The sequence below is a fragment of the Hypomesus nipponensis genome, chromosome 2 (genome assembly GCF_054491055.1).
Source record: "Hypomesus nipponensis isolate SF chromosome 2, ASM5449105v1, whole genome shotgun sequence".
Taxonomy (NCBI): Eukaryota; Metazoa; Chordata; class Actinopteri; order Osmeriformes; family Osmeridae; genus Hypomesus; species Hypomesus nipponensis.
The window spans coordinates 14,823,778-14,840,812 of record NC_140362.1 but is presented as its reverse complement, the minus strand read 5'-3'; the positions used below and the strand labels follow the sequence as shown (position 1 = coordinate 14,840,812).

The 17,035-nt window shown below is 56.1% G+C and overlaps 1 protein-coding gene across 4 annotated transcripts in view; it reads right to left on the bottom strand.

Annotated features, from left to right (window-relative positions):
- Nucleotides 1-87: 87 nt before the first annotated feature.
- ubr5 (ubiquitin protein ligase E3 component n-recognin 5) overlaps nt 88-17,035 on the bottom strand; it is a 30,581-nt gene continuing 13,633 nt past the window's right edge. Inside the window, exons 20-59 of one of the 4 annotated variants that reach the window (XM_084708169.1) lie at nt 16,816-17,013; nt 16,224-16,434; nt 15,915-16,041; nt 15,630-15,781; nt 15,314-15,409; nt 15,063-15,186; nt 14,499-14,596; nt 14,192-14,349; nt 13,775-13,866; nt 13,170-13,316; nt 12,885-13,003; nt 12,265-12,391; nt 11,730-11,859; nt 11,321-11,481; nt 10,845-11,084; nt 10,593-10,716; nt 10,297-10,444; nt 9,991-10,122; nt 8,607-8,864; nt 7,809-8,077; nt 7,229-7,440; nt 6,789-7,022; nt 6,562-6,635; nt 6,366-6,452; nt 5,975-6,147; nt 5,683-5,802; nt 4,937-5,154; nt 4,356-4,476; nt 3,802-4,174; nt 3,470-3,557; nt 3,081-3,225; nt 2,748-2,878; nt 2,554-2,614; nt 2,240-2,421; nt 2,033-2,117; nt 1,747-1,902; nt 1,403-1,516; nt 1,132-1,276; nt 901-986; nt 88-795 (exon numbers count right to left, since the gene is read on the bottom strand). In XM_084708169.1, coding sequence (XP_084564295.1) covers nt 583-795; nt 901-986; nt 1,132-1,276; nt 1,403-1,516; nt 1,747-1,902; nt 2,033-2,117; nt 2,240-2,421; nt 2,554-2,614; nt 2,748-2,878; nt 3,081-3,225; nt 3,470-3,557; nt 3,802-4,174; nt 4,356-4,476; nt 4,937-5,154; nt 5,683-5,802; nt 5,975-6,147; nt 6,366-6,452; nt 6,562-6,635; nt 6,789-7,022; nt 7,229-7,440; nt 7,809-8,077; nt 8,607-8,864; nt 9,991-10,122; nt 10,297-10,444; nt 10,593-10,716; nt 10,845-11,084; nt 11,321-11,481; nt 11,730-11,859; nt 12,265-12,391; nt 12,885-13,003; nt 13,170-13,316; nt 13,775-13,866; nt 14,192-14,349; nt 14,499-14,596; nt 15,063-15,186; nt 15,314-15,409; nt 15,630-15,781; nt 15,915-16,041; nt 16,224-16,434; nt 16,816-17,013 — 6,129 coding nt within the window. In that variant the 3' untranslated portion in view covers nt 88-582. Of the gene's footprint in view, nt 796-900; nt 987-1,131; nt 1,277-1,402; nt 1,517-1,746; nt 1,903-2,032; nt 2,118-2,239; nt 2,422-2,553; nt 2,615-2,747; nt 2,879-3,080; nt 3,226-3,469; nt 3,558-3,801; nt 4,175-4,355; nt 4,477-4,936; nt 5,155-5,649; nt 5,803-5,932; nt 6,148-6,365; nt 6,453-6,561; nt 6,636-6,788; nt 7,023-7,228; nt 7,441-7,808; nt 8,078-8,606; nt 8,865-9,990; nt 10,123-10,296; nt 10,445-10,592; nt 10,717-10,844; nt 11,085-11,320; nt 11,482-11,729; nt 11,860-12,264; nt 12,392-12,884; nt 13,004-13,169; nt 13,317-13,774; nt 13,867-14,191; nt 14,350-14,498; nt 14,597-15,062; nt 15,187-15,313; nt 15,410-15,629; nt 15,782-15,914; nt 16,042-16,223; nt 16,435-16,815; nt 17,014-17,035 lie in introns of all 4 variants that reach the window. The other 3 variants (XM_084708179.1, XM_084708184.1, XM_084708192.1) reach the window with 3 other exon arrangements.

Here is a 17,035-nt window from a genome sequence, read left to right as displayed (position 1 = left end):
ACAACTGCCACGTTTATAAAAATGTGAGAACAAAACAGAATTTAAAATGACAAAAGGAAACATCAATAATAAGCAGGACAAAAAAAGTAGCTTGCATCCAAGTTTATTTTGAAATTCCCTACTCCCCCTATACAAGAAAAAATGACTTTCCACCAAGGCAGAGGTGAACTGTCAGTGATAGTAAGTATTCCGTTTAGGGCAGGAAAAAAATTATAATCACAGTGTGTCTTTTTTTAATTTTATTTTTTTACTTTAAATACTTCTACTGCTGTCATCTTTGGCTGGGTTTCGGCTGACAGTTTGCTGTCAAAGCCAAATTCCTGGGAAGTAAAGGTTTAAGCCAATAGAGCAGAGCTGAGGGCTTCATCTTTACAAAGCCAATGCAGGAATGTACTGTATATTTCTTCAGAACACAAAATAAAAAATAAGAACAAGCTGTCTGTGTTCACAACACAAACAAAGTTACCGCCAGGGGAGTGACAGCATGTTGAATTTAATAAAATTGTATAGACAAAAAATAAATCTACAAAAATGGAACTAGGTAAATATTACACAACGGTAAACATGTTTTTGTCAACTTCTCTAAACAAAACCAAAGTTCTTGGTCTTAATGGCTAGCAAGAGTTTCTGTTTCAGGATCTGTTTGGAGGAGTAGAGAGGCACGTAAAGGCGCGAGATGCAGGTGTTGGCGGTGGGCAGGTGCTGGTCGTCCGGGGGCCGGATGGTGATGGAGGGCATGGGCTGGAAGCCCTCCTCACTGGCCGGCAGAGACGGACTGGAGGTCCAGAAGTACACCTGAGACGCAGAGAAACCACACAGTATTAGTCATCTTTGTCCTCTCTTTAAATATCCCAACTTTTGAGCCTGTTGTCAGTTGTCGAGGTTGTTCAGACCGCTTACCAGATCTTGCCTCTCTGTCATGCTCATCTTCTCCACAATGGACCAGAACCAACGCTTGAACTGCAGCAGCTTGTCTGCATTCTCCCCTGTGGAGTGCAAAAGATCAATAATGAGACAGAACAGATGAGTCAAAGCTCTTTAATGGCTGACTCAGTCAAATACAAGAGGCTGATGAGTGCGTGTGAGAGAAGAGTTAAGAGTGAGGAAAGAGATTAAAACGGAGACACTTGCCAGATTCGTCATTGAAGGACGTGAAGCTGATGAGCATCTGCACATTGACCTCTCCACAGCCATTGACCAGCAGCCTGAAGTCCTCGGCTGTCAGGTCCTCCAGGGAGTTCTTGGGAAGCACATCCAGCAGACCCTTCCTCATTGCCTGGAGGGGGGGGACGGGACGAGGACGACAGCAGCTCAGTTTCACTTTAGGCTCGTCTACTTGGATGTGGCTCCTGTTTATGTCCATCAATATACAGGTGCTGTAATACGCGTGTCGTTTACTCACATGAAGAGGTTGCTCGGCAACAACCAGCATTCTGTGTTCGGCGTACTTCCTCACGTATTCATAAACATTGAGAGGGGTCACAGGCATGTTCACCCCACCAGCCAGCAGCTCCACCTGATGGAGCACACGATGAATGAATGAATGCGAGGGACGTCCGCTTAGGCAACGACAGCACCTCAGCATGCAGCCTTTTCATCCCCCAAGACATCCTACGCTGAAGAAGCAAATCTTCCCTGAAGTCCACTTCATTGGACCAAAAAAAAACACACAAAAAAAAACAAACAAACACAGAATCTCAATTGATCCTATGGATGTTCAAATTGACGGGAAGACTCCCTTCATACCTGCCCCGCCCCTTCCTCCTTGCAGAGATCGATGGCGAACGCCAGGTCCATGGCGGCAAAGACGGCCTCCGCCTCGCCGGCCTGCGAGTGACGGATCAGCTGACGCAGGCTCTCGTACATCACCGGGTCAAAGAAGGCAAAGTCATGCCAGTTCACCTGCGTGCGCACACACACACACACACACACACACACACACGGTTGTAAACACGGTCTGACATGCTATTCCATCGACCGAGAGCGTATGCAAGAGTGGGCCGGCCCCGGGGGGCGAGGCTTGTCGTCTCACCTTCCTGCCCAGCAGCACCTTGATGACGTGTCTGTTCAGGGTGATGGGGCACAGCTCGTTCTGCAGCAGACACAGGCCCAGTATCCTGAGGAGGAACACATTCACACGCTTATCTCCTCGGTCCTCAAACACGACGGGTCGCGCTCGACCGTGCCGATCCCAGCTACGCCTGAAGCGAGCTCCGGTCTCCCGTCCTTCCGTCCTTACCTGCCGATGTTCCGGAAGCAGTTGAGGCGGGCCTCGGTGTTCTTGCCGGGCCGGGGGCAGTAGAACCCTCTCTTGCCGGGCTGGTAGAACAGCGGCGCGTTGTCGTCGCCGTCGTCAGGGTCGTCCATCTCCATGTCGACAACGCTGCGCGTGGAACCGTGGCGCTTACGGTTCTCTGCCTGCTAGAACCGGGGGGGAGAATTCAAAGTCAGATTTACTCCAAAAATAATTTTAGCCAAACTCGTTATGAATGCATTTTGCATGACGCCAAACGATTTCTGAGACACAGGAACAAGCGCGTGGCCGCTCTTTACTTGTGCTTTCTCAGGGGCCTCCAGCAGCCCCAGGTCCAGTATGCTGTCGGCTCCGTTTTCCCTGTTAGGAGACGGGAAGTACATCAGTTAGTGATATGAACTGATTCTTGATTACAATATGAACGCGCTTATTCCGATAGTCATGAAATGGCGTGATGGTGTACGTGGGGGTATGGACGAGTGTGCGTGTGTACCTTCCGTGAGCAATGAGGAGCTCCATGGCCTCCTCCACGCGGGCCCTGAGGGAGTCCTCGCTGGCCAGCAGCAGCAGCAGCTGGGCGGGGGACAGCTCCAGCAGCATCCCCGTGATCTTACTGGCGAACGCCTGAGAGAGGGGAGGGGGGCATGGGAGCACAGCCTGGGTTCATGTCTGGCCCCTTCACACCATCACCCACACACAGTACCAGTGAGGTCTGCTATATAACCCATCTGCCATATACTCCCAGTCACCCCCCAAAAAAAGAAAGAAAAACGAAACCAAATGAAGCTGTGGGTGTTCCAAGTGAAGAGGAGCATGTTGGTTTTACCGGCTGCATGGCGTGGACGCGGGGGTACAGCCTCTCCCCCAGGGCCTGTCTGTGGGCAGGCAAGGGGTCGGGCTCGTCGCTGGGGTTCCCCTCGGAAGCCGGCCTGAAGGGCCGAGTGTCGATGGACAGCTGCCTCCTGGAGTCCCTGTCACAGAGAAGCCCCGTGTTAAAGCAGCGAGTCATCCGGGCACGCTCAGACCCTCTCAGAGAAAATCGCTCGTCGAAACAAGACGCTATGGGGGGTCACAGCAGGAAGGAGCAACTGTAGGTCTGCACCCATCACAGTCGCGGAAGCTTAGAGACGTTTCTCCAGGACGGGGGGGACACGACAGTGAAAGCGCCCCAAAGTCCAGCCAGCTGGGCAGCATGGAGTCAACCGCTCCCCTCACCTGTCTCTGTCTCTCCTGGAGCCTGCCCTCAGCCCACCACTCCTCCTCTCCCTCTCCCGGTCCCTGTTCCTCAGACGCTGCATCAGATCTGCACGCACGCACACACACACACACACAGAAGGAAGAAACATTAAGAAAACGCTTCATTGAAGTTACGGAAACCTCTATATGTATGCATCCCCCCTCCTCAATCACCACCACCAGAGCAGCCACCTCCACCATGTTCAATACAAATGCCATCACATTAGGTGGGCGGGGGGAGGGAGGGGGGGGAGAGAGAGGGGGGGGGGAGGGGGGTAAAGGAAATTTCGTGGTAGCGTCTGTGGTCATACTTGAGTTGTAATCGTGATGACACGTACTGCTGGCCTGCATGCCCTTGCTGACGCTCTGCACGCAGTCCAGGTTGGGCAGCTTGTCGTTGGACAGGAAGGCCAGGGCGATGGCCGTGTAGAAGCTCCGCGCCACGCCGCTGCCCTCGCCCGGCTCGTCCTTGAAGGTGACCTTGACGCGGTGCACCGCCATGGGCGTGGTGGTGCAGCGGCGCCCAAAGTGCGTGTTGAGCTGCCGCATGGTCTGCTGGATGAGCTGGTCGCGGTCGCGGTCCACCTCCAGGGCCAGGTCGCGGGACTGCAGGTTCCGCAGCTTCTCCATCTCGCGGCGGAACTTGGACTCCTTCACCTCGAAGCCGCCCAGCTCCGTCAGGATCTGGGGAGCACACGGGGCGCGGGGCGGTTAGAGAGAGAGTTCTGGAAGGGCTTAAAACCTTCGACCTGGCAAGACTGGGAAAGTACACCCGTTGCAATTGGGCCCATCTTAACGCGCGTTGACATTCTGAAGAGCCACCCCGTCCGTCTGACTAAACGGCGTGGGCGTGCGAGGGACATACCGATCCGGGCTCGGCGCCGACATCCTCCATGAAGACGCGACCAAACAACTCCAGAGACAGACGCCAGCGGCCCAGGAGCATGTCGTGGGAGATCACCATCCCCATGAAGCTACAGTGGGGTCTGGGGAGGAGAGGGGGAGCAGGCAGACAGGAGGGAGGGAGGGAGGGAGGGAGGGAGGGAGGGAGGGAGGGAGGGAGGGAGGGAGGGAGGGAGGGAGGGAGGGAGGGAGGGAGGGAGGGAGGGAGGGAGGGAGGGAGGGAGGGAGGGAGGGAGGGAGGGAGGGAGGGAGGGAGGGAGGGAGGGAGGGAGGGAGGGAGGGAGGGAGGGAGGGAGGGAGGGAGGGAGGGAGGGAGGAAGAGATTATTACCGTGGATGGAGATCATATCGATGGTGCGACAACCTACATAAGTAACCTCAACGCGTGTTGACGGTCTACGGACGGACAAGACCGAATAATGCAGTCAGTCAAGACCTTCATCGAAGCCAACTTTATGTATTTACAAGAGGATATCTGAGCAGGTTTGAGTGTAAACCCAGTGACAGCCCCCCGGGGGGTCCTTCAGCTCAGGTGCCTCCGTACCTGAAAGAGGGGAGGGGCGGTCCATCGCTCTCGGTCAGGCCAATCTCAGCCAACAGGCTGCTCTTCAGCTGGGCGGCCAGGTCGTGGGGGGAGGGGCCGGGCTTGGGGGCCTCCGTCGGCTGCTCCGCCATGGGCTGGTCGTCTGCGCCGCGCTGGGCGCTCGCCATGCTCATCACATTCTTCAAATTGGCAGAGTAGGACATCTTGGTGGGCAGGGTCTGCGCCGGGGGACCGAGACACCACTTTGCTGGAGTCAAAGTGCACTTCTAACGAGCCATGTGTTGTTTTTTGTTTTGTTTTTTTTGAATGACTGTAGAATGGAAAATGTAGCAGAGGCGACCGGCTGTGTTCCAATATCTTCACTGGCGGGCGGGAGTATACGCTCGGCCCCCGTTCGGGGTATCCTAAAGCTTCCCGCTTTTCCTGAGGTCATCTCAGAACATGTACATGGGACGAGACAGGTGCTGGCCCGTGTCACCAGTCTCACCCCGTCAGACGCGCGACGCCTCAGAAGACGACGAACGGAGACGGCGAGGGAGCATTTACCGTGAGCGTGACCCCGACCTCCCCCAACCCCTCACACGACCACGGCTCTACCCCAGAGTTTCTAAGCGCCCTGGGGGTCCCACGGTGGGAGGGTCCTCGTGTGGATATTGGAACACAGCCGGCGGTGGGTGCTGTCCGGTGCAGAGTGGTGGTGGTGGTGGTAATACCTGAGAGGAGGGGAGAGAGGAGCCCATGTTTACCTCCAGGCAGTTCCTGTCCATGCTGGCCTCGGCCAGGCCCTTACTGGCCATGTAGGAGGAGGAGGAGGAGTACAGGCCCTGACTGGGGCGGCCAAACAGGTCCTCCTTCCTGGCATTGGGCTGGTACGGAGCGAGCAAACACACTTGTTAGGGGTTTACGACAGGCAGATGATATATATGTGTGTGTATATATATATATATATTTTGATTTGTCAAGAGAGACTCTGCAACCTCATGCGCAAGTACGTACGCAACCCACGTGACCAATGGACCAGTGAGCATGGAGGCTGACCTGCAGGAGGTGCGGCTGGTCGGCCAGGGGGATGGCCTCGGCCAGGGGGACCTCGAAGGGGTTGGGGGGGATGCAGCCCAGGAAGGTCATGGAGTCGGAGCGGCGGAAGAACGGGTGGTTCTGACCCGTCTCCGCCGGGACCGGGTCCTCGTCTTTGTCTTGGAGGGTGGAGCCTGAGGAGGGGGGGGAGGGAGGCTCAATAACCAATGGGACACTTAGAAACTCACCACTGACAGCAGCGGATACATTTTCTGGAAATAAACCGCTTTCCTTGCCTGACACTATCCTGGCTGATCAGATACTGGCATTAAACAGTTGGGTTGATTCAAATGAAGGTTCTATTGGGGTTTTCAAATGGAGTCCGGCCTGTTCCAAGCTGGGGGGACTGTACCTTTAGGAGAGGTTTTCTTCTTCCTGCCTCGTCTCAGTCTAACTGGCTTTCTTCCGTGTCTGTCCTGACAGGCCAGAACCCCTAACACTGTTTTACACACCAGCATGCAGACCGGGGGGGGGGGGGGGGGGGGACTTTAACATTGGGCCTCTCATCAGACTGGATCATTGGATGACCACTATTCCATCTGACTCACTCTGATTGGTGTCCTCGTCATTCTCGTGCTCGGAATCCTCGTTGTCCAAACCCAACTCCAGAATCTCCCGGTTTCTAGGGAACAAACAGACAGAATGGTCGGCAACCGGAGCCACGAGCCGTTCCAAGCCTTCCATCTCTAAAAAAAACACGTCTCGCCGCGTCGAAATAGAACACAAGACACCCGGAACGGAAACGCAAAAAGAGGTCAACTCGTCGCCCCCTCACCTCTTCCTGTCTATCTGGGGCGTGTCCAGGGTGGTCTGCTGGTTCATGGCCTTGATCCAGTAGATGAGCGCCTGGAAGACGTAGGCCACGTGCTTGAGCGAGCACACGTCCAGCACGGGCAGCACGTCCGAGTGCTCGTCGTTGTGCGAGCGCATCAGGGACAGGGCGTAGTTCAGGAAGTCCCCGCGCGCCGACATCATGCCCTGGCGTGCCGTCAGCAGGGTGGCTGCTCGCCTGCGCGGGGGGGGGGGGGGGTCACAACACAGGAGTGACATCAATGCCTGACTCGGCGGTTTCGCGCCAACAATGTGGTTTAGTGACTGGTGATTTGTTTGACAGCTTTTGAGTTGAGGAAGCCGCTCGGGGGAAATGGACTCGTCCCCAAAACAGCCGCCCCCCGTCCCCCCTCCAGAGGGAAGGGAGAGAGGGCGGAGTCGTACCTGCGTCCCTCCAGCGTGCGGAGGGTGGCCTCCTCGCGGGCCGTCATGCGCTCCCTGCGGGCCGAGTGCTGCGAGGCGTGGAGCGGGTGGGAGGGGTGGCCCGGGTCGCCGGCCGACGACAGCGCCGAGCCGTAGCGCAGCTGGGCCTCGGTGGAGTCCATGATGGACACCATCCAGTTCCAGGTGGGGATCAGCTTGTCTTCCACAAAATTCTGGGGGGGACACACACAATGTATTTCATATTGTAAATTGGCAACTTATATATTTTTTTTATGGCAACTTTTATTTTATTGTATATTTTATTTTTATTTTATTCCACTTAGTATTGCTAGTTTGTATCCTTAGTATAGTTAGACCACATATTTAAATGTAAGATTCCTATATATTTACTGTATGCACCTTCCTGCCAAAGCAAATTCCTTGTCTGTGCAAACTTTCGTGGCAAATAAATCCCTTTCTGATTCTGATGTACTTGAATGGAAACAGACCCAGTCTGCATCAGGACAGTGTACGACCGCAGTGACTTCCTGTACTGCGTGACAACTCTGCTCCTGTATGCGTGCGTGTTCAGAGTCCCTACCTGCAGGTTGACGGCGTCCTGGTAGGTGAGCTTGACGGCGGCGGGGTACTGGGAGTACACCAGGTGGTTGTACTTGGGGATGAGGCTCATGAGGTCGGAGATCTGGCGGATGACGATGCTGTAGGCGCGGGCCAGGCTGCTGGCCGAGGTCAGGTAGCTGCTGGAGTTGCTGGCCTCCAGGGCCGCCGCCGCCGCCGCCGCTGACGAGCTGATGGCCGAGCTCCGCCGCAGGTTGGACGGGTCGATGTAGATCAGCCCTGTGGAGCTCGCTGAGCACACACACACACACACACGCGCACACACACACAATTAGGTTTCTACTACGAACAAGTTTCATGTATGCTCCCCAAGTTATTTTTGTGACACAGAAAGGTTGTTCTGTCTAGATGCGTGTGTGAATGTGTGTGTGCCCCAAGATGTTCTGTCTAGGTGTGTGTGTTTGTGCCCCCCCAAGATGTTCTGTCTAGGTGTGTGTCCCAGAGTGTTGTGTCTAGGTGTGTGTGTCCCAGAGTGTTCTGTCTAGGTGTGTGTCCCAGAGTGTCCTGTCTAGGTGTGTGTCCCAGAGTGTTCTGTCTATGTGTGTCCCAGAGTGTTCTGTCTAGGTGTGTGTCCCAGAGTGTCCTGTCTAGGTGTGTGTCCCAGAGTGTTCTGTCTAGGTGTGTGTCCCAGAGTGTTCTGTCTAGGTGTGTGTGTCCCAGAGTGTTCTGTCTAGGTGTGTGTCCCAGAGTGTTCTGTCTAGGTGTGTGTGTCCCAGAGTGTTCTGTCTAGGTGCGTGCTCCCCTCCAGAGCGGTGCTGACCGGCAGGTGTGGAGGTGCTGGGCGGGGTGCTGCCTGTGGCCCTCTGGCTGGGGGTGTTCCTCACGGCCCACTGCATGGAGCGCGGCGCCTGGGCGGCGCTGTTGGCGTGGGAGGCGCTGGTGGTGCGCTCCAGCGGCTCGTCCATCAGGAAGGTCTCGTTCTCCACGTCGTCGCTCTGGCTGCTGCTGCTGTCCGAGTCGCTCGAGTCGTTGGACTGGGAGTCGTCCTCCGAGAAGAAGGCGGGGACGCTGCTGGCGCCTGGGGGGGGGGGGGGGGAGGAGTCAGGGAGGAGAGGAGGAGGAGTCAGGGAGGAGAGGAGGAGGAGTCAGGGAGGAGAGGAGGAGGAGTCAGGGAGGAGAGGAGGAGGAGTCAGGGAGGAGAGGAGGCAGGAGAGAGAGAGAGCAGCTTGAGTGAGTGACTGGATGTCGTCTCTCCCTCCTCCTCCTCCCCCCCCAGGCAGGAGTGCTGGTTAGTGATCCACACCACCACAAGGCCAACCTCTCCAGTGCACCAACATGGAGGGCACAGCTCAAACAACAACACTGGCTCGTCTTTCCCTCTCACTGGCCTCTATCCTCATCTTAGTGACTTGGACCTGGGTACAGGCACAGCAACACTGAAACTCAAACATTTACAATGCAGCTATGACAGGACCAAGAGCCCCCCCCCCCCCCGCCCCCCATTAGTGAGAGATGCAGACAGGAAATCGGAGACGGGAAAAGACCCAAACACCAAACCAGTTAGCCAGCACCCACAGACAGACTAGGATAAGTGTGTTATTCAGAAGGGGGGAAAGAACGGAGAGGTTAGACTGGACAGAATGCCAGGATTAGTTAGTGGTGATGCGATAGTGAGATGGTGACACAGTGAGATGGGAGGGCTTTGCTGTGGGGGTCGTCGGAGGAAGAACAACTCTTGTGCACTCTGCAGGTTCACTCTGGCCCTGAGCTGATATGCATCAAAGTAAAGAGAAGCCCATACCAAACATAGGAAATGCCAGGGAGACCCTACTTCCTGCAAATGAAATACAATCAGGGTTTTGAGCCGGGAGGGACTGAGACGGTCTTCCGTGATGATGTCAGCACTTAGGTCATGTCAACAGGCGTTCAAATAAACGTGCGTCCTCGCCAAGGAGCTCGGGGAGAAGCGGGACCCGAGTGTGTGTCAGTGTCGGCTGGCTGGGGGGGGAGGAGGCAGTCTGCCTGGGCTGGAGGTCAGGAAACCTCTGTGCCAATGTCTGGCCCATCTCAGACTGTAGCTAGGGTCCATCGAGCTCGCCTGACTGACATCACTGGGGATTTCCCTTTTGCGAAAAAGGTTTTTGGGACGATGGACATCCGTTGTCTTGGCGAGACGACGACCCAAACGGGAACCGTCCACGTACCTGCTTCGGAGCCGGCCGTTGCCGCGGTGACGACACTCCTGCGCCCGCTGGCGTTGTCCTGGTTGCTATGGTTACTCTCGCTGTCGCTCTCCGTCTCGGCGGCTGCGAGCAGGTCGAGCTCCATGTCGCTCCCTTCAGGGGGAGGAGGAGGGAGAAGAGGAGGAGAGAGAGGAGGAGGAGGGAGAGGAGGAGGAGAGAGAGGAGGAGGAGAGAGGCTTTAAAACACGGCCCCCTTGCTTTCAGAGGTTAACATCCAAAATGGCCGACCGTGTGAACAGTCAGACGCGATCCTCCGGGGCCTCTCACCGTCTTCGTCGTGCTCGTCGTGCTGCCCCTCCGCCTCGGCGTTCTCCTCCCCCTGCTCCTCTTGGTCGTCGTGGTGATCCTCCTCCCCCGCCACCCCTTCGACCACCTCCACCTGACAGACACACAGACACACGGGTGACCCATAGCTCTGGGAGGAAGAGGAGAGAGAGAGGTGAGGAGAGAAGCTTCTGGGTGGAAGTTCTGGGGCAACAAAAAGGTCCAGGTGTGGTGTCTGACAGGAAGCCAAGCTGAAAAGCAGCGAATAGTTCCGGAAGGTTCTGGCCGAGGTCGCTCACCTCCTCCACGTCTGCAGACACAATGTCGTCCTGCTCCTCGTCCCGCCCCCTGGCCGGCTGGGATTGGCTGCTGCGGCGGGGCTGAGGGTTTCTGATGATGTAGGAAGATGCTGTCTGACTAGAACTGACACAGACACACACACTATCAATCGCAGAAACGAAAAGAAAAAAGGTATTTGAGCTTTCATACAACTGAGCTACGGGGCCACGTCCAGGCGTGTGGAGAGTAACCCACGGCGACGCCTCACTCACTTGCTGGACTGGTCCGGGGAGGGCCGGGGGGGCAGGGGCTCCACGGAGAAGAGCTCCTCGCTGCCCTGCACGGCGTCGATGCTGGTGCTGGCCAGGGTGAAGGGGGCGGTGGGCCGGGCCACGCCCATGCGCACGGGCACGATCAGAGACTCGGCCACGTTGCAGAGCTCCTCCACGGCGTAGGGCAGCAGGGCCTGGAACACGCGCCGGCACTTCCCGATGGGCTGGGGGATGAAGTTACTGTGGAGGGAGAGAGAGAGAGAGAGAGAAAGCGAGAGAGAGAAAGCGAGAGACGGAAAGCGAGAGACGGAAAGCGAGAGAAAGAAAGAATAAGAGAAAAAAAAGAGAGAATGAGAGGAAAAGAGAGAGACAGAGAGAACGCCACACACACACAGGGTGGGGTCAGTCACGGTACAGATGAACAGCGGGTCAGCTGTGGGCAGAGGGGAAAATGTGACTCAAAGGAGAGTTTGTACTTTTTCTTTTTGGACGAGGCCATCTCCACGCTGAGGATGACGAAGACCCGGGCCACGGAGCGCAGGAACCTGCGGGTGACCACGATGGCCTCGTCCCTGCGCCCTGCCGTGTACTTGTTCTGCAGCTCCTTCACCAGGGTGCCCAGCAGGGTGTCTATGAACTGGGGGACAGGAGGAGGGGAAGGTAGGAGGAGGAGGAGAGAGACTTCACACACCTGGAAAAATGACCTTATTACAATTTGGCATCGGAAAACCTTTGGCCTCCGTGTGTTGGGATCCAGATAAGATGACGTCTGGTTAGTAAAAGTCAATGTGCAGCATTTGCTGACTCGGGGTTCGGGCCCTGTCTGTCTGTGTGTGTGTGTGTGTGTGTGTGTGTGTGTGTGGGGGGGGGGGCAGCCCTACTTACGGTGATGTCAGGGGCACACTTGACAATGAGACAATGGGTGAAGCAGTCCAGACGGATGGTGCCGCTCTGCTGGTTCAGGTACACCTGCTCCTCTGGCAGGAGGTGGGCCGTCCTGCTGCTGGCACTCAGACTGGGGGGGGGGGGGGTGTAAACAGGCGAGAGGAGGGAGAGAGAGGTGAGTTGAAACGTATTAAACTCCACAGGCACATGATACTCTGGGAAAGGGAGTGGCCCCTCCCCCTCTGCACATTCAGCCTTTGACACCACGGAAAGGTTTCCGGGACGGGCAGCATTCAGCCCGGCTACAAGAACCGTTCCATGCGTCTCGAGTGAGATGGTTCCTGGTACAACCTGCTTGGCTGCATCTTGGTGCCAAGAGAGGGCCAAGCAAAAGGCCTTTCCACTCAAAGCTGCGATCGATCTCTTATATCTCTTCGGATTTTAATGGGGGGGGGGGGGGGATTTGCTTTCCGACATCGTCACGGATCCTGCCCAGTTAAGGGAAGAAGCTTTGGCGGCCATCTTGGCTACTCACGGGTCTTTATTCTCCTGGGAGCCAAACATGATCATGGACTTGAGGGCGTTCCAGTCCTGCAGAACCCTCTCCAGGGCCAGCTGGGCGAAGCGGGGTGGTTCCAGGTCATGGTCGGGCATGTCAGAGTCTGGGGGAGGGAGGGAGAGAGAGAGAGTAAAAAAATCACAAATAACAGAGAGAAGTAGAGATAGAGAAACAGAGAAAGGGAGAAGGGGGGGGGGGGGGGGGGAGAGAGAGAGAGAGAGAGAGAGGGAGGTAGAGAGAGAAAAGTAAAGAGACAGAGATACGGAGAAGGGGGGGGAGAGAGAAAGCAAGAGAGATAGAAACAGAGAGAGAACCAGAGTGTGGAGGGGGGTAGGAAAGTGAGAAACAAGAAAAAGGAGGCCAGAGAGAAGAGAGCCAGAAGCCTGTTGTCACTACGTGCGCTGGGTCCAGGTGCAGGAAAGTGGAACTCGCATTTGCATTCTTGTGTGCTCCACATGACACCAACCCCCTGAATAGGAGCCTGTAACAGCAGCCAGCATCCATGCAGGGTCTGGGTATCCCAGGGCTTTGAGCGGTGACATGACCCCCCCCCCCCCCCCCCCCTCACTGTGGGCCAGAGGTTCTGCTGCACCCACCTTCAGCATTGGCTGCCTTGCGGTTCCGGTCCTCTCTGATTCGCGGAGGCCGGTACTGGCAGTGTTCCACACTCTGCCTAGCAACAGTCTGGACCAGGAAGAGGAGGATGTGCTCGCCCCTATGGATAGAGACAGAGAGCAAAAGAGAGTCACTGAAGCCGCCACACAAACACAAAGAAGACCTGCGTCATGTGGATGAAGCCAGGTCGGCTAACGAATCAACAGAAAACACAGAAGAGTGTTTTGTGTGTGTGTGTGTGTGTGTGTGTGTGTGTGGGGGCCCACCTGCTGTTGGGCGTGGTGACCAGGTTGGTGGTGGTGAGGAGCCGGTAGAGCAGGTCCAGGCGGGCAGCCTTCTGGCCAGCGATCAGGGTCTTACACTTACACTTCTCCCAGCAGTCACAGTAGGCTGTGGGGGAGGTCCTCTTCAGCCTGGGGGGGGGGGGGGGGGGAGACAGGAATTAGGGTGGTGGAGGATACGTGGAACCATACCCACTAGGGGTGGGGGAAAAAAATCTATTCACATTTGAATTGCGATTCAGTCTTTCAGCGATCCTCATCGATTCGGAAAATTGATTTATTTTAATTTTTTCGATGTTTTTTTTTCTAATTAAAAATCACAAAAAATTGTCAATCGATTTTGAATCGGATCGTGAGGTACCAAAAGATTCCCACCCCCAATAAACACATCCTATCCATTTTAATAAACACATCCTATCCATTTTATTATTGCCGTCCCTCCCAAACAATGAAACCACGATTCCAGTTGGTGTCTTGGTAGAAGCGTGCAGCCACCGTGACTGCCACAAAACCGGGAGAGCAGCCACTGCAGACGGCAGCAGAAAAGCGGGGCTGTTTCCATGGCGACCGGTGACCAGTGAGGTACTTACTTGCAGTCGTGTCCCTTGTGACAGACCCTGGCACACTCTGTACAGCAGCACAGGGACTCCAGCAAGCCGCAGGTCCGGCACTCAAAGATGTCCTGCGCGCACGCACACGCACGCACACGCACACAGAGAAAGAGAGAGGAGAGAGAGAGGGGTGTGAGGGTGTGAATAAATCACAGGTCTTATGATGCTTGCAGACCCAACCCTCTTCGGCTTGAGCCCATGCCTGCTGCTGCATCTGGTGTGGTGTGAAATCACACAGACACCAAAACACATCAGGGAGGGAAAACCTCCATGTGGGCAAATGTCTTTTGGCAGGATGTCAAAAAGTATCAAAATCAACCACATCTGCCCAGCATCTACTGAGGGCTGACTGGCCCCACACACACACACACGCACACACACACACACGGTGCGGACCTGGTTGATGTGCTCGGCGCCGGTCCAGGTGAAGCTGCAGGTGTCGTTGCAGCAGAGGACGTAGAGAGGAGAGTCGTCCGGGTTGGTCCCAGAGGGGCACATCATCTCCATAAACACAGAGTCTGCATCCTCCTTCTCCAGTATGCCAGGGTCACCCACTGCACACACACACACACACACACACACACACGGTGAGGAGGCGCGGAGCACACACACGCGCGTTCGTGACGCAGACCTCTGGAGGTGGAGCACAGAGAGCAGGTGAGTGAGGGGCAGCTGTGTGCCCGTGGGCTGCGTGGGCTCCTACCCTTGGCCATCTTTTGTGCCGCCTCCAAAACCGTGATGGCAGCAGGGTATGCCCTCCCGCTGACCGCCAGCATGAAGGGGGTCATTCCACGGGCATCCCTGTCAGAAACGCAACACACTTCAGACAGAGTGCACACAACGCACACATCCTTCTGGAAAAACAACACCGCAAAAAAAACTGCTTCTGGTCGGGGCCCAGAGGGAGGTAAGGGCTCAGTTTGTAAGAAGCCTCTTTTCTCCGCTTTCGATGCAGACTAGCCGAAAGACCTGTTAGAAGAGCCCCCGTTTTGCTACTCCAACGTTGGAACCCAAAATAACTGCCTCCGAGAATTACCGCAGCGAGGCCAACCAAACAACATGCAGTGCTGCACTTGCGTTTTAAGAACACTCCTACAGGGCAGTTTTGTGTGAAGGAAATGACTCAGGAAATGACTCAGGAAATGACTCAGGAAATGACTCAGGAAATGACTCAGGAAATGACTCAGGAAATGACTCAGGAAATGACTCAGGAAATGACTCAGGACTTTTGGAGTTCAGGGAAAAGAGAGGGGGTAAGGTCTCGTACTTGGCGGAGAGCAGCTGGCGGAGGTGTGGCCTCAGGACAACGCTGTCACACATCAGCTTGAGGATGAGGTGGGCGTTGGCCTTGCGGTCCTTGGACTCCACCACAGATGGCTCCGTGGAGGGGCCTGGGGGCGGGGCCACGGGGTGAGGGCGGAAAAGGCACAGCATAGCCAATAGTCAACATCCAAGGACATTTACAGGGGGGGGGGGGGGGATTTTGCAGCTCTGTGTGTGTGTGTGTGTGTGTGAGACCTGGTATGGTGGAGGTGCTGGGTCCGAGGCTGGTCCCAGTGGAAGCAGTGGTGAGGGAGCCGACAGCTGGGGCCAGGATGAAGTCAATGTCACCATCTGCCAGGAACAATCCGGAACAAGCCACAGTTAGACACAGGTTGCACACTAAGCTGCATTAGCATGTAGCTGCGCTCCGAGCTGGGCTTCCAGGTCTGGTCTGACTGTAACCAATGCCTGCCTGACAGTGGCACGGAATAACAACAACAACAAACACAAATGGACTCCAGTGTGTGTGTGTGTGTGTGTGTGTGTGTTGCATCGTGGTCCGTGTGCGTACCTGGATCCATAGGAGGGGGGTCAGGAACCCAGCTGGGCGGGGCTATGGGTGGAGACACGGGGTCTTGGTGGTCGCTGGACGAGGGCCCGGACTCGTGGCGTCCGAGTCCCGCGGCTCTCAGCGAACGCCTCATCATCTCTCTGAGACGCAGCCTGGACACACCAAACACACACACGTACGCACGCGGGGTTAGGATAAACAAAAAGAAGAACTCCAGTTGAATCCAGATGCGCGTGTGGAGTGAGACGACCAGGGGGCTCCTCCGGAGGAGCGGCCTTGCCTTACCCTCGGCTGCTGGAGGACCCCGTGCGGTTCCCAGAGCTGTTGCTGGAGACCACGGAGATGGCGTTGGCGATGGCCTCCACGGCCGACAGGCGCTCCGCAAACGTGTTCCTCTCGGACCGTTCAGCTTCTGGAACACAGCCAGACACAGTTAGACACAGGCAGGCAGGCAGGGGAGGAGGGAGGGGTAGAGGGAGGACAAACACACAGATAAGTCCCAAAAAGCCATCGGTCAGTTCCGGCGACCCCGCGGGGGTCCCTGAGGCGCGGCTCCCCAACAGTGGGCCCGGGCCGGGGCCCTGGAGCACATACCTTCCTCTTCCTTGGTCTCCTTGTTGCTGACGGGGAAGCAGACGGAGACGCAGGCGTGGAGGACGTTGCGGTTGCCGTCGCAGCGGTGCCCCAGCAGGGCACCCAGGGCCTGGCCCCCCTGCTCCAGCAGGAAGGCCTGCTCCAGGTTGACCAGGTACTGGCGGCAGGCCTCGTAGTCGCAGCGCAGCACGTGCTGCATCAGCGTCTGCTTCTGGAATGCGGGTGGCGGGGAGGAGAGCGTCAACACACCCAGCACTGACCCACAGGCTTCTCTGTTTGCTTTGTGCACGTCTGATGCAAGTACATCAAAGTGTAAAATGCCTGTTAACCTTTAGATGGGTGAATTTTAAAATATTTCTGACGGTCCCCACAGGGCAAGTTATTTTTCCAAAAACGGAAGCTAGCTAGCTTCAGTTAGCCTCCGTAACCTAGTTACCTAGCATAATACTCGTAGCACTGTTACTACCATGCTAGTGTTACTTGTTAGCCTCCTCATTCAGAATCACATATGTGCGACGTCCCGGGTTATGGACACATTCACAGGCTGTGGTGTTCATGGTTGAACGTCACCTCCACATCAAACGGTCTTTACCTCGACCGCCATGATGATGATAGCAGCCTTCTTCTTGATGGTGGAGTTGGAGGGCAGGTTGGCCAAGGAGTGCACGCCCATGCCCAGGCTGGCGATGGGCGGAAGGTCCAGCCAATCGGGGTCTCGGATCCCGCCCATGCAGTCTTTGGCCATTGGGTAAATGGTGCCGTTGCCATCCCTGAGGATGATGGGAGACTCCTGGGGTGGGGGGGAATCCAAG